Source organism: Kogia breviceps, chromosome 2, assembly GCF_026419965.1.
Source record: "Kogia breviceps isolate mKogBre1 chromosome 2, mKogBre1 haplotype 1, whole genome shotgun sequence".
NCBI lineage: Eukaryota > Metazoa > Chordata > Mammalia > Artiodactyla > Physeteridae > Kogia > Kogia breviceps.
The window spans coordinates 178,978,166-179,005,333 of record NC_081311.1 but is presented as its reverse complement, the minus strand read 5'-3'; the positions used below and the strand labels follow the sequence as shown (position 1 = coordinate 179,005,333).

Below are 27,168 nucleotides of genomic sequence, written 5' to 3'. Positions count from 1 at the left end.
CCATGAGAAGAGAAATGGGTAATGGTGTAGTTAACATTATAGAAGTGCCCATCTTTTTTCTCCAGCTCCATATACAGCTACCGGATATTCTTTACAAATCACACTCTGATGGCACCTATAGCATATTATATGTGGAACGGTTTAACTTATAGTTTTCAACACTCCCAGTTTATTATTTGCACATTCATGGCTATTGCTTCAATTTACTTTGTAAATAGAATCTTACTGGTCTCTTCATAGCTGAATCCCAGAATTTAGAACAATACCTGGCGGATAATAGGCTTACACTAAATATTTGTCAACTGAATTAACATAATTTCCACCATTAGACAAACAAAAATACAAGAGAGAGAATAATACAATTCTTGGCTAGAAGGCATGATCTGAAATGCATATATATTATTCCAAATGCATATCTATTATTCTATTTATCAAACTCATTATCTCAAAACATTTAGAGAGTGTTGATTTTCATAATACCAATACTATACTATTTCTTCTTTACAATTTTTTTTTTTTTCCTTTTGCTGGTAGAGTGCATAGTAGGGGATGTTGCATGAAGATTTTAAATAATTTTTATTTTCACTCCTATTATATTACAAGTGAGAAAAGATACTTCTGAGATCAATTATATTTGAATAAATCATCTGTGAATATCATTTGAAATTAAATTTTAGGTAAATATAACTGAGCGTTATCACAAGTGCCAACTGTGCAGTCTCCATCTCCAAGAGCAGTGTGCTATTTGCTCTGGGTTGATTTGCACATCTGTTGAACTGCAACTTCTCTTAAAGGATTATCCTATTAAGAAGTATCAGCTGGCAGATTAAAGATGATTATCTATTCAATTTTGCAAATGTAATCTATTAAAAAGACGACAAATTCTTGGGCCACTTGATTTTGGGCCATGAAGTGTGTGTAGACTACAAATTTCAACTGTATTATTTTAAAATCTAATAACTATCATATGCTATTAAAATAGCACATTCCCTTAATACCATAACTGTGAACCCCTTAGAAAAATTCAAAGTTCTGATTGTGCTTTAATTCTTTATATAAAATGCATTTTTCTTGATTAATATATGCATGAGAAAATAAGTTATATTTCATAATGACCTATGCTAGCATGTATATGTAATTTTTATTACATCTGTAAACATATAGTCATAGTTAATTATATGAATTGAAATATCTCATTGCCTAGATGATATTAAGATATAGCTAGTCATGAAACTAATTTCTCATACTTGTTACATAGATACAAATCTTTTTGAATTTCTTAAATGCGTTGACAAGGCATTAGTACATTAATTGTTATATTCATATAACTAATATAAATGCATTTGAAAACTATTTCTTACATGACTACTACAAAATTAATCTTCATTAAATGTGATGACAGTAATTTAGAATTTGTCATTTTTTGGACATGAGCTGGATTTAAATTGTTTATATATAATTAGGCACATAAGCTTTGTAACAAACTTCCTAGGAGATATTTTACATACATAGGAAAACATTTCCAAGTACTTTTTGATGATCTATGCCTATAATGTTACAATTATATTTCTATGCAGTACAACTACAACAGAGAACTAAGCAACAAGCAGAACTATACTTGTTTTAAAAATATTACACAAAATTGAGGATCTAACAACACAAGTGTGACTTCTTTGTTTCATCCAGGCATTTGTAGCTGCAATAGCTGATTGTACCTGTATTATGCTCTAATTTGTAAGATTAATAAGTTATTTCCTGCTCTGATTAAACCAGAATGGGTCAGATATTTACTATCTCATAAAGTCTTCTATGAAGAATTTGAGTCATTAATTTATTAAAATGTTGAAACTTACGCATTTTTTTTTTTTTTTGTCCAAAATATCTGTTCCTACAGAGACTGAATGTGTTGCTAGGTTGGCAAGAATAAAAGAATAAAGTATTGCTGAGCAATACAGCTGTCATTTAAATTTGAGACTCAATTTTTAAATAATCTTGATTTTTATATCAAATTGTATTTCCATTTTGGATCAAGGAAAAGTAGAATATTTTACTTACAATTTGATACTTTAAATGTTAAATAGTATACAAAAGCATTTAAGTTTTATTTTAGAATATTTTTAGTTTTATCTCAGGATACCATGCTCTAACGAACAGTGGGAAAATGCAATATTCAGTTGTGTAAAACTTAGGTTGGAAACCTAATGATGAAGTCACTTAATTCAAATCTCTCATTTTTGAGAAGATCAAGTTGAGGTCAACAGAGATTAAGTTTCCTGCTCAATTTCATGTTACAAATCATAGATGAACAACAATCTTTATTCTTTAGAGCCTTGCCTTATGCTTAACTCAAATGTCCTTTTCTGACACATAGGATGTGAATTATTTCTAGATGTTTCTACGAATTCAATCCAGACTCAGATAAGACATTTGTGAGTTTTGGAGATATGAAATCATTGCAAAAGTAGAGCTTCATAGTTTGTATAATGATGTTGTCATTAGATTAAGCACACACCCTTTCAAACATAATATCTGAAAGGAATAAGACTTAGTTAAATGTATAAATTCTATATTTTGAAAAAGTCAGTAACTTTCATTTATATAAAACTTTCATAATTTGTGTAATTCAAATGCATTCCAGTTCTCAGAATTTGTGATCCATTATTAGGATGACAGTCTAAACACTTAAAAACTAATATGGCATCACCACCAACCATTTAGAATGGAAAATAGACCAATCAGAACAGGTTTATGGTCATAACACTTTGTACAATTACAAATATTATTTCTGAATTAATATATCTTCGGTTAACACACCTTTAATTAAAGTTTTCACGGTGTCCCCACTATCATTAGCATGCTATTTTCCATACTTGTTGTCAGGTGAATAAAAATGTTTCTAAAACATGGAATAGCATGACAAAAACCAAAGAGAAAGAATAGCTTTTTTACAGGTAAAGTCTAAAACCAGTTCCCATGAATCTCCAGAGTTTTTTCTTTACAATTTCCTAGAGCTAAATTCAGGCTCTCATAGAGCTGTACAAATGTGTATATTCATTAATATATATGTAATTAAAGCTCTCAAAACTCTTTAAAATGGGAGAAATGAATCAAACTCATAGTTCTGTGATGATTAAAAGAAAAAGCACCTAGCCCAGTTCCTAGATCATAGTATACTTCATTGCAGGTATTAATGATGAAACCGTACACCTCAGATTGGGACTTGAACACACTTGCTGGGACTTGCACCCAGTCAAAACTCAGATTGGGACTTGAACCTATGCGGCCGGGACTCGAGCACAGCCAAAACCCAGTCTTCCAACTGAGATCACAGACCTGGTTTCGGGACTTAATGAAACTCAGGTTTTTGATGTCTCATTGCAGAAAGAATTCAGTGAAAGACAAAGTGATAGGTAAGAAGTGCATTTATTTAGAGAGAAACGCACTCCACAGAGTGTGGGCCATTTCAGAAGGTGAAAAGGCACCAGGGTATGGACTTGTCAGTTTTTATAGGGGTGGGTAATTTCATAGTCTAATGAGTGGGAGGAGTATTCCAGCTATTTCAGGAAGGGGTGGGGATTTCTAGGAACTTGGCCATCACCCGCTTTTTGATCCTTATGGTCAGTCTTGAAACTGTCATGGCACCTGTGGGTGTATCATTTAGCTTGCTGATGTGTTCAGTGAGCATATACTGAGGCTCAAGGTCTAGTGGAACTCCACTGATCCACCATCTTGGACCCATTTGGTTCTAATCAGTTTATGTCATGTCCCCGGGCTATGTCACTCTTTCAAAGGTTGTGCCCTACCCACTTCCCTCCTGTTACAATGATACACTTGGGTCTCCAAGGGAGATACAAAATCTGATTTCCTTCTGTTCCTCTAGTTCCTTTCTCCAGCAGCAGAGGGGACCATATTCTACTCAAAAGCAAAATGGATTTGCATACAAACAGGGGATGAAATAACGGGATTATAAATAATTGAGCAGAGTCATCTGGTCTTTTCTCTCTTGTATTTTATCACCTCTCCTTGTAACTCTCTTTCCTAGGAAATTGATGTAGTAGAATGGGCTTGCTCTTAGGAGGAGCAACTTACCTCAGCTCTGCCTTATGCCTTAGAGATAATAGAAGTTAGCTTGTTTTCTTCCTTTCTTATTTCAGTTTGAAATCAGGCCAAGACTTAAATAAATAGCAAAAGTGCCTGCAGGCACTCACCTATTCCACCCAGATTAGTCTGATAGGAATTTACCTCGAGGTGTGGGGCTGGAGTTCCAGCTCCCATTAGGAACATATTTAGTGTTCCCCCATGTTATAAGACACATCAAAAACCTGGCAGATAATACTAGGGAGATGTTCTTTTCCTGTTTTTCTTCCAGAGACAACTAATTGACAAATAGTGTTTGTTTGAGTCAAACATTGCCAAGTGGTCATTAATTAGATTATTTCAATATTCATAGCAAATGAATTATAACTCCTAACAGATGTCACATATCAATATGAAACTGAATACTATTATTACAATGAGAAGCAGAATAATATAAAGTCTAAATTCTAGTCTCTGGAATTAGACTGCCCAGCTTTGAATTCTGACTCCACATTTGATCAACCAGGTGTCATTAGGCTTGTTGTTAACTTCATGTTCTAGTTTCCTCATCTGTAAAAAGGAGTCAACAGTAACAATCTCATTAAGTTGTAGTAAAGAATAAACAGGATTTTACATGGGCCAACTCAGATGGTTCAAAGACAGTGAAGGGACTAGATCTAGAGGTGTGGACTGATGTTGCCTCACTACTGAGGTAATAACCTTCTGAGCCCTCTCCCTTGGCAAATATTTCTGTAAAGAGCCAGGCAGTAAGTATTTTAGCGCTTCACAGGCCATGCCGATTTCCTTGTGAATACTCAACTCTGCTGTTGTAATGTGAAAGCAGCCTTAGATAATATGTAAATTAATGGGTGTGGTGGTTGTTACCATTAAAATTAAATATAAATACAGGCCTTGGGTAGTAGTTGGCCAATCCCTGTTCTATCTACTATCCTTTTGAATTGCAAGGTTCTACCAACCTGGTTGGTGAGAATACAACTATTCCTAGGCTCTCCTGATCTTTGGGGATTTTTCTTTTTAACTCTTCATACAGAGTTTTCTGTGGCTTTAGGCTGTCGTCGACTGATCTGCACTCAGCTAAAGACTGGAGGGGATCTTCTGTAAATCTCCAGATCTCTCTCTCTGTGTTGCTGTCCCCTGTCCTGTACTCTGCCTGCAAACTCTAGCTGCCTTGGCCTCCCTGGACTTCCCACTCCATCTCCTCAATTCTGGGAGGCTGTGGGGTTTCCCCAAGGTTTCTGTCCATCCCTGAGATGTGACCTAGAAATTTTCTCCAGACAGTATTATGGGTAGCCATAGAGCTCATCTTATTTACCCCCCCTTCCCTTCAGTACTGTCCTCCATTGCCCAATGTTTAATTTCTGAAAACCATCGTTTCATAAATTTTGTCTGTTTTTTCATGTGTTTCAGGTGGGAGGGTAAATCTGGTCCCTGTTACTCCATCTTGGCTGGAAGTGGAAGTCGTGATAGGTTTTTAACATTTCACATACAAGGAAACTGAGGCTCAGAAATGTTCGGAAAGTTCACCAAGATCATTCAGCTAGTGAGCAGTGGAGACAAAATTCAAAACCAGGGTTTCTAAGTGAGTGCTTCCTCCATTATATTACACTGCTTCCAACAGGAGTTAACCACAATCTGCCTTTTAAATACAAAACAGTGAACTGAAGCTTTTACTAACAGAAGCTAATAAATCAAATTTGAACAAAAGATTTGAGGCTTATCTTATTTTTGAGCAATTTTAGAGGGGTCTGGTAATTTTCATATTTTATAATGGGGTCATTATTTTTTCTTCTATTTTAGTATTTCTATTGTGGTTCGCTTTGTGGGAAATATTTAGGATTACTGCCAAATGGTGGCAAACCTTGCTCATTTCAATGATCTGAGACTGATAAGTTTTCTACTGGAAAGTCCCCATCTGGCTCATACTTCAGCTCCTGCATTTTCAGGGATGTGACTTTTTTGCAAGTGTACCGGAATTACCTTTCACAAAGGAGTGAAAAATATTGCTAACCTACATAAACACAACAAAATGAGAGATGTCGAAAAGTGTATGTATAAATTCTCACAGTTCATTTTTATTACTTTCACTACACAATTCCATTTAACATTTTCTGAAATAGTAATAAATTTTTGACCGGTAAAACATATGGCATTTGTGTATGCCAAGTGGGAGATATTTAGATAGTGAATATTCGAAAAAACGTGTAGCGTTATATTACCAGAAGGTTCTCTGTTTAATGAGAAAGGAACACTTATCCCTTTACAAATATGTAAGTTATAAATATATACTGATATATGTATATATCTATAAACACAGGTAATCTGTGTTTGTTGCAAGCAATCTATTTGCAAATAAAACATTATGTAAATAATACTATGCTGCATGCAACTCCTCTTTTAAATGTGTAACAAGATGATTTCTTACAGCAACAGAAAAGCTAACCTCGAGATGGTGATTCACATATCTTTAAATCTTTTGATTTTAATTATATTTGCATATATAACATTATATGTAGCTTTACTTGCTAGTTAACTATTTAAATGATTTTGAATATTACATGAAAACAAGACTGTATTAGGATTTCCTCATTACAGAATATAATTAACCCTTTGAAACACATTAGAATATAGTAAGACAGTTATCTCCTCCATTATTTCTATAAGGAAACTTAGTTCAGGAAGATTAAATAATTTGTTTATAGTCTAAAAGGTAGGGAAGAGCTAAGGGTCTGAATTATAGTCTATTTCTTTTTCTATACCACTGGTTTTCAAATATTATCAAAGATACATTTCAAAAATGACACACTATGAGACGTCTCAATTTTAAAACAGATGAAGTACCATTTCACTAGTACATAATTTACTTTTATCAATTTAAAATAAAAAAATATATTTATGAGGTTAATAAATAATGAGGAATCTTTAATATACATAAAAATCTGAAATCAAATGTTATGGACCACAGTTTCAGCCTTTAATGACTACTCAAATTTATTTGTATATCGTGTTGGATTTGCAGTGAAGGAATCCCTTATTTATAAAGATAAGCCATTGTATATGGAAACAGCTCTTTTTAAGCAGCACACCTCATAATTTCAAGATACCCTTCAATTAAACTGATCCAGAGATATGAAATATGATGAGAAATTTTTTGTTTTTATGTTGATTATTTAGAATATCTAAAAACTATGTATATGAGTAGTTTATATTAAATTTCTTATAACAAGTTTCTCAGACAGAATACTGTCAGTACTTCCACATATATTATATGATATTGTGATGATATTGCATGTGTATTATCCACGAATTTTCCTCAGGCCCAAGGAGGAAAGCTTGTATTGGCTTGCCACTGGGAATAAATAAAAGTATGTCAGATGAAGAGTACTTTGAACTTATTAAGTTAGATTTGATCTTATCCTCATAGTTCAAATATTTTCATGATATCTTTTTATACTTTTCTTTTAAATCATCTTTTCCTGAAGAAATGCAGATGAGAAGAGATCGATGTGTCCCTGTCCTTATTTCGATTTTGTTTTGCTCTTGACTTCACTTTTCCTTACTCTCTTGAGATGAACATAATTTCTGGTATTTAACTTTGTGATTTCACCTCTCTGTTCAGACCCTCAATAGACCTCTTGTTTGCTCTACCTAGTTCCTTCAACTGCTGATATATTTCAAACTTTTAAAATGACGAGTCACTGAAGACTTCTCCTCAACAGAAGCACAAATTTCTCAGTATTCAATGAGAAAAAGACACTGATTTCTCAAACACGTAGAATTAAAATTAATTATAGTATGTTCCTTGAAGAAATGGTCAAAGGGATGGGAAGGTCAGGTTGAAATTATATTCCTTCAAACTGATGAAGTGTTTTCATTAACGGGGTCCCTAGTTTATACTCTTTATCTTTTATGTTTTTCATTGTTCCATCCTTGATCCTGACAGTTTTCTTAATATTAGCATACCATCAAGTATATAGCAGTCATGGAGAAAAAGAAATAGATTTGTTGTAGTAGGGGCTTTAAGATGATATTGACTTGTATGACAGTATGATAGGAACTGACATATATTTAAAATAAGTTTGCCTGACAATGCATAGAAAAGAAATTTTGGGCTGGATGACAAGGACAGTAAAAGGCAGTGGCAACATATGTAACAATTATGACAGTAAAATATGTACCTAGTATTAGTTGTACAGCATTTTAAAACACCCTTTAACTTCTATTATTAGAAAGTACAGCCAAAAGTTTTGAAATTTCAGAATTCAAAACTCAAGGCCATGAATACTTGGATGCTACCTCAAGATAGTAAAGAGGGATTTATGGATGTGAAAATGTTTGTAAAAACCAAGTTAAAGTTCCTTTAGAATTATGATGTCAATGCATATTCTATATATCAAAAAGTATACATTGAAATACTAATGGGCCTTTACATTATAAAATTAAATTCTCATAGTTGGGATTTTTTATTCTGTACAGTGCTTTCTGTTTGAATTCTAGAAGAGCATAAAAGTCTTAATGTCAAGAACATTACTAACATATTTTTAAGGAAGTCATATATGTGGTTCATATACCAATCTGAAATGGGAACACAGCTTAAAGTTTTCTAAGAAGACAAACTTACTGTTTTCTGAATTTTAGATATGTGATGTCAATATCATGAAACCAGTTCCATGAAACACACAATTACCTTATGGCTTCGGAATTGCTTCCAGTATATTCATACTTTTTGGACTATTTTTAAATAGAATATCATTGTTTCCTTTATATATATTCTATCTTTATTTCTTTATCTAAAATTTGAGCTACTGCAAATAAATATCAAAGATTTTTGAACCTCTCAAAACTTAAAAACGTTTAAAACATGTATTACAACAGCAAAGGTAAGTTATATCAATAAGAGATATACATTATTTAGCATAGGCTATAATTAAAGATAGAGATGTAACTGTAATTTTAACCTTTTAAATGATCAGGTGGAATCATTGTGTGATTGTTAACATCAGTTGCTACACTCTTCATCATCAGCAAGGATAAAATAATTTATCTCACTGTTAATGGTTATATTATTGCAGAAAAAATGCTAAACACAGATAATAATACTACAATTATTACCAATTAATATAATTATTATTGGACACAATTTGCAACCAGATGAATATATATTTAAAATTAATTGTAAAATCTAGAGAATATGGGGTATTACTAAATTATTATAAAGTATTCCATTAGTTTCAATTTTATTTTTGCCAAACATTTGTTCTTCCCTACTTTTAGCTATTTTACCTTCAAAAAACTCAATTCACTTACGTTGGATGGTGATTCTAAGGGATGTAGAATTTCCAAATTTTGCATGACGCTGCTAGGAACTTGAGTAATCTAAATTAGCACACACTTATCTCCTCTATTATTTCTTCCTTTACATATGTGATAAATGTAATGCTTTCACTATATGACATGATAATGATATATCATATGATAAATACAGCATAATGTAGTATATTCTAGTATAATATCAAGAACAGATTTTTACATAGAAGGAAATGCAAAAAAACATAAAGTGGCAGTAGAAAATAGTTTCAGAACAAATACTAAAGCTGTTAGCTTGGTCAAGAATGTTAAACAAAAAAGATCCTACCTGATGAATCAAAGTTCACCTCATTGCCAGGACTTGGACCTACATCAATGGACACAATTGGTAAGAGCTTCCGAAAATCCCATAGCTTTGTAACTCCACAGGCATCACAGGATGCAATCATGTGACTCTTTAAAGTATTAAAAAAAAAGAAGAGAAATGTATATACATACATTATATATATATTACTTATATACAAATATATATAGAAACTCAGACCAAAAAAAAAAAAAAACAAAAAAGATTTGTTACAATTTTATTAAATACACAAGAATACATTCCTCTAAACTAAAAAGTATTCACTATACCTTTGTCTTCGACATAAAAGTATTATAAAATGACAATTTAAATATATAAAATCCTATACTAAATTTTAGAAGATGATTTTTCAGGAAATCATTTTGATGATTTTAATTATATAAGATGTAATAAAACAGAACTATACACACCCATGAAATTTGTCTAAATATATACATATCACATATATGATATGTGATCTACATATAAAAATTATATATGTAAAATATTGCACTAAAAGCACACTTCACTTTATATGCTTGTAATTAGTTAGTATTGATAATTTATAACTCAGAGTAAAAATAAAAACAGAGGTAGGAAAACAAATGGACAGGAAAGAAGAGTTTTATCATAGTAGGTGGAATCACTGGGGCCAGGTAAAATTGATGGCAAGGAAGCAGTGCCTATTGTGTTCTGTTAGACAAAATTATTAGAAATATTTGGGGCTATTTTTTTAACATGTAGTAGAAAAAGGAAGAAGGTAATTGGATAAGGGAATGGAAAACAAAAGGAAGGGTGGATGGATTCAATTGTTATGGAAACAGGGGCAGATATTTTCCCAGTATAGAAGTACCAGCCCAGGTGCATCAGTTTGGAGTTCAAAGTCTGCCTATACTCCTCTTGCAGGCCTCTCAGAAGATATCTATTCAGCAGCTACCTCATGTCAGAGACTGGGATGTAGTGATGAATAAGAGGGCTTCCATCATTTTGTCATTTAATTTCCGTGTCCACTGACTAACTAAATATGAGTGCTGGTTACATCAGGTTTATGTACAATGTTTATAAGTCATTATACTTTTTCCAATTCGATATACAGTTTCCCTTTCAGATCCAGTTTAATTTTTTTAATGTTTAGTCAAAAATCAACCTCTCATTATTTTCCTCCTAAATATTCTAAAATGTTAAAGATAGTAACTTGATTATTATACAATTTTCCCTATTATCACTTTGAACTAGCTCGCATACTTTTTTTCTCATTTACTCCTTGATTTCTATCCTTTCTTTAAAACAAACAAACAAAACCCCTGCATAGTGTGTGTATTACAGTCCGAGTGGATTTTTTGTTTTTTTCCCTAAATACTCCGGTAATACAACAAATGCCACTAGTTTTAAAATTCTGTAACTGCTGTTACTGGTAAAGCAATACAATAACCTTTTCCTCAAGCTAATAAACAGGATATTTAATCTTTTTTACAGTTTAAAAAGAACATGCAGAACTTGGAATGTTTTCAAATATGTAAATGTGTATTGTGAGAATTGTGAAGAATCAGTGAATTTAATTTTTAGGAAAGAATAGTTCTCAGGATTATAGGGAATATTAATGTTAGAAATTATAAAGACCTCTTTCCAGCTATAAGGGTTTTCAAACATCTTTCAGAAGTCACAGAATGGAATCTTTTTTCAACTGTGAGTGCAGAATAAATTTTAGTCAGAATTTAATTTGAAGGCAATTCTCATTATAGTCAGGTTATAGACTTCATGTCCTTTTCTTGCCTAGATTCTATGAAACAAAGACAATCTTAAAGTGTGCTTTATACCATTGAATATTAAATTTTTAGGAAATATACTAAAAATTTTAAAAAAGTCCATCATTTTCTGGGTGAAAATTAGTACTTAAATGGGTTTAATATTTTTATATTTAATTTTTACCACTGTCAAATAGTAATACAGTTTGATAATACTAAAATAATAATAGTCAATACTTATTAAATGCTTCTAATAACCAAGTACTGTGATAAATGATTTATTAATAAATAGTAGATAGTATTTTAAACAATTTTGAATGACTAACATCATATAGCCAAACTTTTCCATTTCCCAAGGAACTTAAAATGCATGACAATATATGCATTATGGTAAAACAAATATAATAACTTATAAAGTGGTAGAAATAAGTTTGTGTTCAGATTTGATAACTTGGTAGCTATATTTCCAGTTAACCAGAGAGGCAAATGCAATGCCTATCGTAGTACCTGGAGCATAGTAGAACTAAAAAAAAAAATTGTTGGTACTTCCCTGGTGGTCCAGTGGTAAAGAATCCACCTTGTAATGCAGGGGACACAGGTTTGATACCTGGTCAGGGAACTGAGATCCCACATGCCACAGCCCAACTAAGTCTGCGCACCACAACTACTGAGCTCGAGCTCCTCAACTAGAGAGCCCGCGTGCTGCGAACTACAGAGCCCATGTGCTCTGAAGCCTGAGTGCCACAACTAGAGAAGAGAAAATACCCGCACACCACAACTAGAGAGAAGCCCGCATGCCACGATGAAAGATCTTGTATGCCTCAACGAAGATCCTGTGTGCCGCAACTAAGACCCGATGCAGCCAAAAATAAAAAACATAAATTAAATAAAAAATAAAAAAATATATATTTGTTATACCAGTAGATGATGAATGCCTCACCTCATGGGAGTTTACCTAGAAGTTTTACTTTAGTCCAAGTACTTCCACAGCAGTCTTAAGGTAATATTGATTCTAACCCTGATGGTTCTGAATCAGTTAGATAAAAGAAAGAGATAAAAGATGCAGAGAATCTAAAACCCAAAACTTGGAATATCAAGATCTTGTATCCCTCCTCCTCCAGTCTCAGGTGAACTGGAACAATTTGCCATTCTCCTTCTATAGGGAAGAAGAATATTAAAATATTACTAATCTAAACCACACAGTGTGAATTTTGAGGGATCTGAAGATGGAGGGTGTGAAAAAGGAATTAGCTGACAACCTGGGGAATAAACAAATGTTTTATCTATAATTTATATCAGATAAGAAAACAAAGACTAGTTATAGTTAGGCACTTAACCTAACCAAGAAAGAAAGATTTCAAAGAAAATGTTTTTTGGAGAAAAGTGGAATTGTGACAATTTTAAAGAAAGTTAAAACTCAAGAGTTTTGGAAAACTATCTAAAATGTAATTCCGGTTATGTCATTGGCACCAGTACTGGCTGAGGAGGAAAGGTGATAAAAATGGTTGTACTGAAATTTCTCGGAGAAGTTCGGATTCAGACAGATGGTTGTTTTTGTGACACTGAATCGCCAGCACCCGGCTTAGTTCCTGTGACATGTTTGGCATTTGATCTTGAATAAATCGTAGAATAATATATGAATAAAAAATGAATATAAGGGTAGTAGAGAGTAATCAATGCTGACTACATGCAACTGTAATGGATTTTTTTTCCAAAATATGGTAAATGAGCAGAAGCTCAGAATTTTATTTTATTTTATTTTATTTTATTTTTTTTGGTTATCACAGACTCAAATAGTAAAACAAAGCAAGTGGAACTTAGGAAAATGGACAAAGGATACAGTTGAGATGAAAGTGAACAGTCACGACTCCGGACTGCCCCTTTTAAGCCTTCCCGTTTCCAACTTAAAGATCCTAGTGAGAAAATCCATATGGACATGCAGTTAATAAGTTAGAGTAGAACAACATAAAACCAAACTAGCTTCATCTAGGCTGCTGGAAATATACTGGAAAAATATTTAGCAGTACATATCAAGGATCACAAAGGTTCATACTTTTGAAAAATTTAAGTCTACTTCTGAAATTTACTGTAAGGTTTTTAAAAAGTTATGATCAAAATATTAAAGTAGCACTATTTATAAATAAAAAATGGAAACAAGTGAAATTTGTAATAATCTAATATGGAAGAAATAAATCTTGTGCTGTTGCGGATCCAGAGCACTGCCAGAGGCACCTTTTATGCAAACTTGATACCAACAGTGGCAGGGAGACAAGCAGGCTGAGCTAGCTCTCTACACAGTGGTTCCAAGCGTATTTATATATTATAAAACAAAGAAAGAAAACGAGAAAACCAGGATGCTAATGATGTCATTTATAATTTAAATGAATGCTTAAAAGACTATTTACATAAACCTATAGTATTCCTTAATATAAACATAACTTATGGCTTTATATAATTTTCAAAAACAGATTTTACAAGTTTGGGCATTACCATAAGTTTGGGGTTAAGAGGTTATTTTTCAGGTAGTGTAAGAAATGTCATACAGCAATAGTCTATATGAGATTCCTTATATCTTTATATTGTATATCAAGAAGAAATATATAGAATCTTAATTTATTATAAAAAAAGTCCAATTTGATTATACTTTGTACCTTCATCCTGATGAATCAGCTAAGTATTTTCTTTGTTCAACACACTATGTTCATATATATATATAGAGGTATATATATATATATATATATATATATGTATATATATACACACACACACATTTATTTTCCCATCTTTTTTTGGAAAGTGAATTTACAGAACATCTAAATAAACAAAATATTTTTAGGGTCGTGACATTACTTCTTCTGCAAAGGCTCTTCAAGGCTGAATAAAACAATATATATAATTGTTCTCTTCTCAGAGTTATGCAACATAATAGAAAATTAAATGAATGATTATATATCAACTATGCACATATGAGAATGTTGTAAACTCTGTAATGCAGGTACTTTGGCTTAGCAGTACATTCCCATGACCTTGAGTAGAACCTAATATGTGTTTAATAAATAATTGTAGATAAATAAATACCATAGATGAATTATTGCAAAGCCATAAAAAGAACAATTACAGATACAATGTAAAACATGGAAAAGTTTATACTATACTGTTGTTACACTGATTAAAAATATACAATACATATGATGCAGTGACTGAATAGGGAGATATGTTTATAAAAAGTTGCCCTATATATTTCTTAAGACTTTATTTTTTTAGGATAGTTTTGGTTCACAGAAAAATTAAAGGCAAGATACAGAGATTTTCCATATATCCTCGGCCTCTACACACACATAGCCTCCCTCATTTACAACATCCCCTCCAGAGTGGTGAATCTGTTACATTTGATGAACCTACATTGACACATCATAATCACCAAAAGTATGTATTATTACACTTCACTCCTGGTGTTGCACATTCCATGAGTTTAGACAATTGTATAATGACATATACCCACCACTATGGCATCATCCAGAGTATTTTCCCTGCCCTAAATATCCTCTGTACTCACTTATCCCATCATACTACCCCTGCCTAACCCCTGGCAATCACTGATCATTTTGCCTCTCTATCTAAACTTTACAATCAGTTTGTTTGTATCCACAGAATACCTTTTCTTGATTTTTACTGGGATTGCACTGAATATACAGATCAAGTTGGGAAGAACTGATATCTTGACAATATTGAGTCTTTCCTTCCATTAACATGGAGAATCTCTTCATTTACTCAGTTATTTTGTTTCATTCACCAAAGTTTTATAGTTTTCCTCATATAGATGTTATACGTATTTTGTTAGATACACTTAAATATTTCATTTTTAAGGGTGCTAATATAAATAGCATTATGTTTTAAAATTTAAATTCCACTTTTTCCTTGCTGGTGTATAGGAAAGCAATAGACTTTTGTGTATTAGCCTTGCATCCTGCAACCTTGTAATCACATATTAGTTCCAGAAGGTTTTTTGTTTGTTTGTTTGTTTCTTTTTTTTTTTTTTTTACTTGTTTTTTAAAATTAAGTCTTGGTTGGTCATATCATCTGTGAACAAAGATAGTTTTAGTTTTTCCTTCTCAAACTGTGTAACTTTATTCCCCCCCCCCCCGTTTTTTTTTTTTTGGTCTTATTGCATTATCTATAACTTCTTGTACAATGCTGAAAAGGACTGGTGGGAGAAAGTATCCTTGCCTTGTACCTGATATCTTAGTGGGAAACCTTTAGTTTCTTACCATTAAGAATAATGTTAGCCATAAGTTTCCTTTTAGATATTCTTTACCAAGTTGAGCAATTTCCCTTCTATGCCTAATTTACTGGGAGTTTTTAATCATGAATAGGTATAGTATTTTGTGAAATCGTTTTTCTGCATCCATTGATATGATCATGTAATTTTTCATCTTTACCCTATTGATATGATGGATTACATTACTTGATTTCCAAATGTTGAACCAGCCTTGCATACCTAGGATGAATCCCATTTGGTCATAGTTTTTACTTCTTTTTATACATCATTGGATTCAATTTGCAAACATTTTGTAGCAGATTTTTGTATTTATGTTCATGAAAAATAGTGGTCTGTGGTTTTCTTTTCTTGTAATGTCTTTCTCTATTTTGGTTGTAGGATAATGCTGATCACCGAATGAGTTAGGAAGTATTCCCTCTGTTTCTATTATCTGAAAGAGATTATGGAGAATTGACATAATTTCTTCCTTAGTTTGTAGAATTCACAAGTGAACCCATGTGGGACTGGTGCTTTCTGTTTTGGAAGTGCATTAACTATTTGGAAAGGTAATATGATTCAACTTCTTTAATAGATATAGGCCTATCTAGATTGTCTATTTCTCCTCATGTGAGTTTTGGCAAATTGTGTTTTTTAAGAAATTGGTTCATTTCATCTAGGTTATCAGATTTGTTTCAAGGCAGATTTACTGAAAACAAATTCACTCAATTTTTGTTTATCTGAGAAATCCTTTATTTCTCCTTCACTTTTAAAGGATAATTGCACAAGGTAAAGAATTCTTTGTTGGTGTTTTTCTTTCAGCACTTTAAATATTTGACCCCAGTTTTTCCTGGCATCGTTTCTGAGGAGATGTCATATGTAATTCTTATCTTTATTTCTCTATATGTGAGCCACTCCCCTTTTGGTTTCTTTCAGGATTTTTTCTTTATCTTTAATATTCTATAGTTTGAAAATGATATACATAGATCTAGGGGTTTTTGTTTGTTTCCTTTGTTTTTGTTTGCATTTATCCTGCTTGGTATTTTCTGTGTTTCCTGGGTCTGTGGTTTAATGTGTGACATTAATTTGAGGATATCTTAGTCATTATTTTTTCAAATATACCGTCTGTTTCATTCTCTCTTCTCTTTCTGGTATTACCATTACATGTATGTTTTACCTTTTGTAGTTGTTCCATAGTCCTTAGATGTTCTGTTTTGTTTTGGTTTTTTGGGGTTTTATTTTTTGTTTTGTACATTTTTTAAAAGTCTTCGTTGTCTTTGTTTTGGTTTTTGATGATTCTATTGATATATCCTCTGTGTCAGAGGTTCTTTCTTTAGTTGTGTTCAACCTATTAATAAGCCCATCAAAGGCATTCTTCATTTCTGTTATATTGCTTTTCTCTCTAGTATTTCTTTTTTGTTCTCTCTAGGATATTCATCTCTCTGCTTACACTGCCTATTTGTTTCTTCATGCTGTCTCCTTTAACCATGTGAGCCCTTAGCATATTAATCACAGGTGTTTTAAATTCCTGGTCTGATAGTTCCAACATCCTGTCATGTCTGGTTCTGACGCGTGCTCTGTTTCTTCAAATTATGTTTTTGGCTTTTGGTATTTCTTGTAATTTTTTCTTGATGGTCATACATGATATACCAGGTAAAAGAAACTGCTGTAAATATGCCTTTAGTAATGTGGTTGTGAAGTATGGGGTGGGGCAAGTGTTCTGTAGTCCTATGATTAGGACTTAGTCTTTTAGTGAGTCTACGCCTCTGGACCATGAACTTCATAAGTGTTTCTCAGTTTTTCTCTCCCTCTTAGGTGGTACAGGTTGGCTAGAGTGGGCTGGAACTGGGTTTTTCCCTTCTCCCATGTGTAAGGCAAGCCAGCTGTAATTGTTTATTTCCCTTCCCCCACGTTAGGTAGGTGCTGATAATACCCCAGCAGGTTAAGCTATGTGTATATTTTTTGTAATGAGGAATTCTGAGTAATCTGGGTGGAAAATTCTTTAATATTTTAAATGTGGTCAATAATTACAAGTAATTAAATTATTCAAGAATAAAAGGTATATATTCTTCATATTTAATTATCAAATATATTACTTTTTCTTTAATGATACTTTAAAATAAATTCAGGAAAATTATACATTTGCATATTACATTATAATTTATCTTATAGTAAATCCATAAATAATGTCACAGCTAATTGTCAGAACTATATGATGAGTCAAAATTTAATCCTATCTCACAATATTCAACTAAATAAATTTTAGAAAAATTAAATAGTGTATTGAAGGACTTCTAGTTGAGCTGGTCTTAAAAACAGAGCTATAAAATGAAACAAAAAATAATAATAGTTAATACTAATTGAGTAATTACCATGGGCCACTCAGGGCTCTGAGCAGTTATATACACATATGCAGGTATTATACACACATACAGGTATTCTCCACTTTTCAAAAGTTTGTTTTACACTATTTCTCTTTTATGAAAGATCTACATTATTTCCTGCTTTTGCTAACTGAAAGAAATCCAAAGAGGATTTTCACATTTACAAAAAAGTTAACTGCTTCTTTGCTTTATGCCATTTTGTCTTATGCAAGTTTTTAAAGGAATGCTCAACTTTTGGATAGTGGGGGAAACCTGTATATAAATATCCCGTAATTAAAAAAAAAACAAAACCAAAACCAAAAAACTACTATGAAATAGGTTGCTATTAACATCCCCATCTTATGGATGAGGAAATTGAGCCACAGGAAACTTAATTACCTGGCCACCACCTATGCAGTTTAAAGAGGAAGAGCCAGGATTTGGACTTGTTTGCCTCTAGAATATGCGCTAATCACTAAGCTCTACAATGTGTCTCAAAGAGAAAGTTTGCCTAAAAATTTATTTTTAAAAGTATAAGATCTCAGGGACTTCCCTGGTGGCACAGTGGTTAAGAATCCACCTGCCAATGCAGGGGACATGGGTTCGAGCCCTCGTCTAGGAAGATACCACATGCTGCGGAGTAAGTAAGCCCGTGAGCCGCAACTATTGAGCCTGCACTCTAGAGCCCGCGAGACACAGCTACTGAGCCTGTGTGCCACAACTACTGAAGCCCGTATACCTAGAGCCCATGCTTCGCAATGAGAAGCCACTGCAATGAGAAGCCCATGCACCGCAACAGAGTAGCCCCCGCTTGCCTCAACTAGAGAAAGCCCGCATGCAGCAACCAAGACACAACGTAGCCAAAAATAAATAAATTTATATTTTAAAAAAAGCAAAGAACCAGTTTTAAAAGTATAAAATCTCAAAGAATGATAAAGAATAATAAAAATAATACTCATTACAGAAAAATAGAATAGAAACATAGAGACTAGAAATAAAACCATAGGCTTCTGGGCTATGGGTTTACAGCAGGCCCTAGTTATTCAGCTTCTGTAGGGTATCAGAGACTAAAAGTACTTTGTGTCAGATGGGAGATAAAAGCCTACATATCGTTAAAGCCAAGGATACTGTAAGTTTTCTTGAAAATATGAAGCTGACAAAAGTTGCTTTCAAATACTGTTTGAAGCTGCAATTTATTTGAAGGTATGTATTTAAGGAATCTGGAGTTATACACAGTCTTACAACTTGGAATCTGAACCAAGTAACACATGCTAATAACTTGCTCAGTGGTTTTCAATCCTAGAAGGCAGGATTCCTGAATCATAAATGTAGGACTTATTCTAGGATACCCTGAGGCTATTGGCCTGGGAGACAAAGGAAATAGCTACAATACTGAAAGCTCTGAAAGAGTAAGCACAAATAAAGAGCAAGAGAGATAAAGAAACAAAAAGAAAGAACCACTTTTCTTACTCTACTCAAAAGTAGCTACAATTTATTTTTTTGTGACAGGTAAAGAGATCTAAAGTTATTAAGCCTGTCAATAATTGGAAATAAAATTAATCTGAGTGCATTAAAATTACAAAAAGACTGAAAAATATTTTTAAATAAGTATGAATCTCAAGGATGTTAATAAAAAATTAATACTCATTAAAAAAAAGAAATGAAACCAAAACAGTCTAAAATGACTTGAAAAAAACAGGAAAATTGAAACATTAATCATTGAAAACAAAAGGCTCAATACATAGGAAATACTTCAGAATAGACAAAGTTGAAAAGAGAGTTAGTGAATTGGAGATTGTACTGGGAAATTCAGCTAGATTGCATATGTAGAGATAAAAAGATGAAAGCATTCAGACCAGTAAGAGATGCAGGGGAGTATGGAACTGGATATTCCAATATATTACAAAAGAAGAGCATGTACAGACAGGCAGAAGAGCAGTATTTGAAGGTATAATAATGGAAACTTTTCCAAAATTGAAGGAAGATATATTAAAAATAACAGTGCACTCCAAGTATTGAGCATGATATATAAGAATAAAACACACCTAGAAACAAGTAATGAAAGTATGGAGCATTATGAATGAAAAAAATTATCTACAAGAGAAAATTACAGATTATTTATAAAAGTAAAACAATTAGATTGATAACAAAAACTAGATGTTAGAACTAGTGGAATAATGTCCAAATCATGTGGGAAAATAAAATTCAATCTAAATTTGTTTACTTAGCTAAATATGACTCTGGACTAAATGTATTTTAAACATTCAGACTATAAAAGTTTAAATATAAACAGCTTATGGAAAGAGCTATTAATAATTATATTTTGCCACAACTATTAATAGTTACATTGTCAGGTGATATAATGGTCAGCACAGATATTGAAAAATCAAGAAACTTTAGTCAAGGTTAGTTAACTGTTTGCTACAAAAGAGAAATGCCCAAACCAAATCCTAACTCTAACCATCCTAATCTAACCTTAATTTTAATCTTAATTTTAAAAAAATAGAAAAGAAGAAATACATTAAAAAGAAGTAAAGAAAAAAATAAATGGGAAACACAATAAGTTGTGATAGCAATAACAATGAACATACAAATAATTACACATACGCACACACATAAATAGGCTATACTTAACAATTAAAATAGACAAAAATGTTTATAAAAACAGAAAATACAATCTTATGCAAAATACAAGAGAAACATTAAAATAAGAACAGTGGCAAAAAAAAAACTGAGTAAAAATAAAAGAATTTAATTATTAAATACTAATTAATAGGAAACTGGCAAAGGAGTATCAGTATCAGAAAAAAAAGAAATTTAAGTGAAAAAAATTATTACTAGAGCTAATTGAGATCAAGTGATTTTCCTAAAATTATCTTAGTAGAATAATTTGGAGTGAGGATTCAAGCATAGGTCAGTTGACTTCAGGGTCTGTGACTTTAACCAATATATATAATGTAGCATAATATATTACAAATGCTTAAATATATTTAATATATTCTTCCATTAGAATATATTTAAGTGAGTGAATAACTCAGATCAATAGTTGTTCACAAAGATGTTCCTCACAATATTATTTATAAGATGGGGCAGTAGAAACATAAGAAATTAATTGTTCAATAGATAGAAAGATAGATACACAGAAGCACATGTATATATACATATCTTTATATAGATATAACTGTAACATGTAATTATATAACTAAACTATTATTTAACTATGGATGGCATTTCCAAAGATTATTAATACAAAGGAAAACATACATATGGTAGTGCAATAAAGCAGCAGAGTTATTTACAGTTATATACACATAGAAACATATGTTGAAAATAAGACTGGTAGGACTAAATCATAATTATCTTTAGGTGACAGAATGAATCATTCTTATTCGTTCTTTTTTATATTTTCAAAATTCAAATTTCATGGAACTAGTATCTATTAATTATTATAATCAGAAAAATACTTTTTAATAAATAATGAAATTAAACCATCATACACAATACAATGTCAAGTCAAGTGATCTAATTTTCATTAGTGATCCTGTCAAGTGATCTAATTTTCATTTTCTAAATATCTACTATGTAAAATGGGCAAGAAAGAGGGGCCATCAAGCAAATGGTAGATACATTAAGCCCTAGAAACATCAGCTGCTTTCAATACATAAAGGTAATGACCTGCAGCTCGGTATTAAGGTATAACTATAATAAAATGTTTAGGCTCATTAGGAGGAAAATTAGTATTTCAAACATTTTTAGTACTGATACATTAGTGTCTCTCTTAGGACAGGCTTGTGCAGCATTAAGCATTAGCTCATTACACTCTTACCTCAGTCCCTTAATGGCACAAATAAGCTAAAGAAATTATGGAATTAGAATGGAGACAGAAGGTAAGTTTTGGGAATGTTCAAAGAGTGTGAGGCTAAATAAGGAAGGAATAAAAAGCACTGGAAAGATGTTGGTAAGATTGCTGTTGTCAGTATGTACTTCTTCCCTATGCCATTGTCAATCAGTTAGGTATTAATAACTTGAATCACCAATCATGCCCCAGGGATATGGGACCTGGACATCTCAAACAAATACGTAGCATCTAGAGTACACAACACTGTACTACATAATCATGATAACCTGTTCAAAGTGATTTCTATTTAATATATCATTTAATCCTTCATTTCTATAGTTAGGTTATACAACCAGATTATTCAGATGAGAAAATTGAGACTTAAAATACTATACAACTTGCCTAATGGCATTTTGTTAATAAAATGTAGACCCAGGATTCAAATCCAGACGATCTCACCAAGTGTCCCAGATCTTAAACGTTTAGCAAGGAGGAGTTTTGCATGCCTTGACCTAGATACTTTGGAGAATAGAAGCCCATAAAGTCCCATTTTAAGTGCTTAAAGAGCATAGTCTGTTATGGAGGTAGAATGCCCTGAAAGAGCTAATGTTACTGTAACAGAATAACAACAAATATGTATTAGCAAAGAACAAATTGAGCAAGCAAGTGTTAATTTAAAAGGCAGAAGAATAATTAGAAACAGATGAAGACAATTAATGTATATAAAGGAACAAATATTTACTGAGCTGTACTATGTCCCTGGCTTGGGGTCATGGTCTAGAGATACAATAGATATAAGCTCTATACAAATACAATGTTAAAGGCAAAGTTAAATGCCAGAAGTAGATAAAGGGTTATTTCTAGTAAAAATTGACCACCTAACCCAAGCCTGTGGGATCAGAGAAGCTTTCCTCTAGGAATGCAGTCCTAGGATAGGTTCATTAAGTAAATGCACCTTTCTAGAAACAGAGACATTTTAAGTAGGTGCAGATTATGAACAGACAGTAGTGGACAGAAAGCGGAGGGCATCGTTAGTGTTGAAAATGGTACAATGTCAGAATACAAAGCAGAGATTAACATATTTCACTAGGGGGGAGAGTTAGGTGAATTTATGATGAGGTTAATAATGTGTAAAAATTCTGAAGAGCTTTTGGAGCTCACACTGAGAAATATGAATTTCATATGATATGAAAAGTTGTTATGTGTTTTGAACATAAATATTGATATGTTAAAAAGAATGAAGGCCAGTAGTTTCAGTGAGTTAAGCAGGTACCTAAGTAAAAAATTGTCTCTCTGAGACCCTGCAGAACAAGTAAACATGACTTTCCTGTGGTTTTCAAGTTTGTGCCATAAGTCTTAGCAAGAATTTGACTGAACCCAGGCAAACTTGTCTGGACCAGTAGGAAACTTTTTCATTCAACAAAGAAATATTGATGGAGTTCACTAGGTGTTAGACACTGATTTAAGTGGTAGATAAACAGGAGTGAACGAAGCAGAGAGAAGTCCTGGACTTATGGAACTTGTATGCTTCTGGAGAGAATCATACAATAAATTAAATAAATCAGTAAAATATGTGGTACATTAAATGTTAATAGGATTTATGGAAAATACAAAAAAGGTAGACATGGAATATCTGGCAGAAAGAGTGTTAAAACGTAAATAGCCTGGTCAAGAAAGGTCTCACTAGAAATATGACTTCTGAGCTCACAGCAAAAGGAAGAGGAGTGATCCAAGAAAAGGGAAGAGTGAGATCAAGGTCCTCTGGGCAGAAGTACTGAACATAAATAGGCTGGTGTAGCTGGACTTCAAAGTCCTTGATTCTACACGAAGTCAGGAGAAAAACAAAAATCAAAACAACACTGGGCTGTGTGTTTGAATGGATTGAATAGGACTATATTTGGAGATCAGGTGGAAATGATGACAGTTGTCATTAAGTCTAGATTGCTAGGTGCAGAAAGAAGTGTTCCCGTGATTTCAACAATGTCTACATACTTATGATTCCCAAATTTACACGTCCAATTGACATCTCTATTTTGAATTCCAGATCTTTATTTTCAAATACCCACAGAACATTACTATTTGGATATTCCACAGATACCACAAGTCAGCATATTCAAAGCCAAGTTCATCTTTCCTTCAAACTTGATCTTTCTGCTGTACTTCCCATTTCAATAAAAGGCTTCATATCCCATTCAGTCAGCAGAGATTGTCATCCTATTCCCCATCTCTCTCCTCTCCAATCCTGTTCAGTTGAAGTAGGCCTCCACTCTCCACAAATCCCTCATTTCAGGTCCTCCTCATCTCACGCACAGACACATGTAGTGAATTCTGCTTCAACCATGTATTTTTGCAGTTCATTTTCACAACTGGTTCTCAGCCAGGGTGATTTTGCCTCCTGGAGGACATCTGACAACGTCTAGAGACATCTTTGATTATCATAGCTGGGGCACCTACCACTGGCATTCAGTTGGTAGAGGCCAGGGATGTTGATTAACATCTTATAATGCACAGGGCAGCCCATCCCCACCCATGGATTTATGAAATTACCTCATCCCTAATATTAATAATGCCATAGTTGAAAAATTAATGACAGAGTAATATTTTCTAAAATACAAATTTGAGCCCCTCCTTGACCTGCCTCCTTCCTGCCTCTCATCTCCCACAACTTCTCTACACATTACCCTGCTCTACTCCTTGAATACACTATGCTCGCATCCTTTCCTTCTCACTATTTCTGACTAGGATGCTGATTTGCTATTTCTTTCTCTGTTAAATATTAAATATATTTTAAAACTTGGCTCTACCACAACTTCTTCTAAATTATTCTAGGGAACATAAGGTATTCCTTATTTTGCTCCTGAAGAGCCATGTCAAAAAACTTACACAACAAATTGTAATTTTTTGTACACATGCATGTCTTTTCCTTCTAGACCTACATTGTGCAATGCTACTGCCTACTGAGTGCTTGAAATGTTAATTACTGCAACGACTTTTTAAATTTAATTTAATTTAATGTAAAATCGACATTTTCTCATGTAGCTAGTCACAATCACACTGGACACTTTAGACAAAGAACAGTTCCATCATTACAGAAAGTTTACTTAGAGAGTACTACTGTAAATCTTTTGTACTCTGTTTGGGTCTTATATTATACACTTAAAAAATATTTAAATAAATGAGTTAATGAATCATTATTTCCATAGCTGAATCATCAGAGCAAAACTTTTCCTAATGTTTATGACTGATCTCTCTCAAGAATTATGCCAGATATTCCCATTGCTTTTTAATTTGCTATTTTTGGTATTTAAAATTTATTGCATTACATTGATAGATAGCTATCCACTTTGTGTGAGATTTTTATTCTTTAATTATATTGTAGTTCATCAAGGAGCAGGACTAAATACTTTACTTGGTGGAATCACCCACAAAACCTAGCATAATGCCTTTCATTCTGCAAATGCTGAATAAATTGAAAGCACAGTTCTGGTAGAATTGAAGACACATCAGCCCAACTTCCTGTCTGCCAGATATGGTGCAAAATTAGTGGATTTCTAAAGGTAAAGGGGAGAAGAAGGTTTAACAAATCATTGAGAGTCTTTCTACTTTACAATTTTTGAAACTAACGTTTTATTCAAGGAGAAATGGAAAATCCCTAACGTGGCATATGAAATGAATGCATTCTGCCTCTGGCAATGAGCCCCTTCTAAAAGCACTAGAGATACATTTTCTGACTCTCATGTGAGTTTACTTCATTTTCAGTGTCATTATCGGCATTATTTCAGATATTCATGTATGAGATCTTTGTCTTGTAGGCCCTTGATGTTTTCTTGTGATGCGGCTTATCACACTTCAATAGCCATTCATGATATATTTACATAGTAACATGCTGACTATAATGTCAAAGTAGGGCAAGAGGATTTTTGGAATATGAAGGAATAAACCAAAGAGGTATAAAGTAAAAACTAAAGCTTAGTACTTAATATCTGAAGAGAGAACAATATTAAATTATTTCAGTTTGGCATTGCTGTGTACGTCAAAGGAAAGATTTCAGTTTTGCTGCTGGGTTTGCTAGTAAGTATGGAGTCAAAAAGGATCATTCAAATTTCAGAAAGACCAGATGTTGAAAACACATTCTTGTTTACCTTAAAAGCCTTCTAACTGATATATTCAAATTCAATAGGTTTTCTCAATTTCTAAAGAAAACATTAGTGACTATAGACACATTTCTGAAAGAGAATATAAAGGTTGTCCAGATCAAAGTCTCCCACAGATTAGAAAAGTGAAGGCTTAAGAAATTAAGGGACTGGTTTAAGCCTTCACATGAAATCCATGGTCCAATCAGGACTATAATTCAGGTTTACTACAGACACACTGTCAACCTTTATTTTTTACGGAAGGAAGGGCTAACTATAAATTTTAAAAAGAATGTCGTAATCATTATAATCACATATCTTCTGATTAAATCTGTTGACAGTTAAAGGCAGATGAAAAAAGACTTCCTCTGTCAGTTACAATGGAGAATGAAGTAACAGGGACCAGGTTTACTCTCCTGTGTGAAAAATCCAAAAAAATGGTCAAGATACAGGAAACAATAGTTTGCAAGACACCGTACATGAGGCAACAAAGGTCAATAATCACTGAGATACAGGAAACTAATGATGTGAGCCATAGAAAATTGCTGTGACATACTGCCTTGATAGTTTCTAGTCCACAGCACAGGGAGAGGGAACTGGACAGCGCATGGCTGACTGCAAGGTTGAGGGGATAAAGCTGAGAGTCCAAGGAAACAAGGCAGCTCAAGTTCGCAGAGCAGAGTACATGAGGAGAGAACTCTGGAGATCTGCAGAGCAATTTCCTCCAGTATTTAGCTGAGTACTGATTGGCATGTGCATTTGAGGAAACTACCCAGAGGCCTGGAAAAGAACCACTTGAAATGATTAGAGGAAACAGGGAAAGGCACTCACGTAAGGCTGGGAATTGTGCCTGTCCCAGTAGCCAGACTGAAAAAGTTCAAGATTCGGGGGCACTATGTGGACTAGAGCACAAAGAAGTGTCTTGCTTTAGAAATGGGGAAATAATTAACTCTAGATTAAGAATGGCTCCAATGCCACCTAACAAATCTTAAGAGCAGACATGAAAGAACCAATTTCTACATAATTTAACAGAAAAAAAACTCAAGAACATTTATAGGAATACAAAAATATCTAGCACTTAAAAGATTA

The 27,168-nt window shown here is 33.0% G+C and overlaps 1 protein-coding gene across 2 annotated transcripts in view; it reads right to left on the bottom strand.

The window, feature by feature from the left end:
• Positions 1 to 27,168, bottom strand: part of SPAG16 (sperm associated antigen 16) — an 860,968-nt gene that overhangs the window by 243,822 nt on the left and 589,978 nt on the right. For both annotated transcript variants that reach the window (XM_067027549.1, XM_059052920.2), the window contains one exon: positions 9,731 to 9,857. In XM_067027549.1, the coding sequence (XP_066883650.1) occupies positions 9,731 to 9,857 (127 nt within the window). The remainder of the gene's footprint in view (positions 1 to 9,730; positions 9,858 to 27,168) is intronic.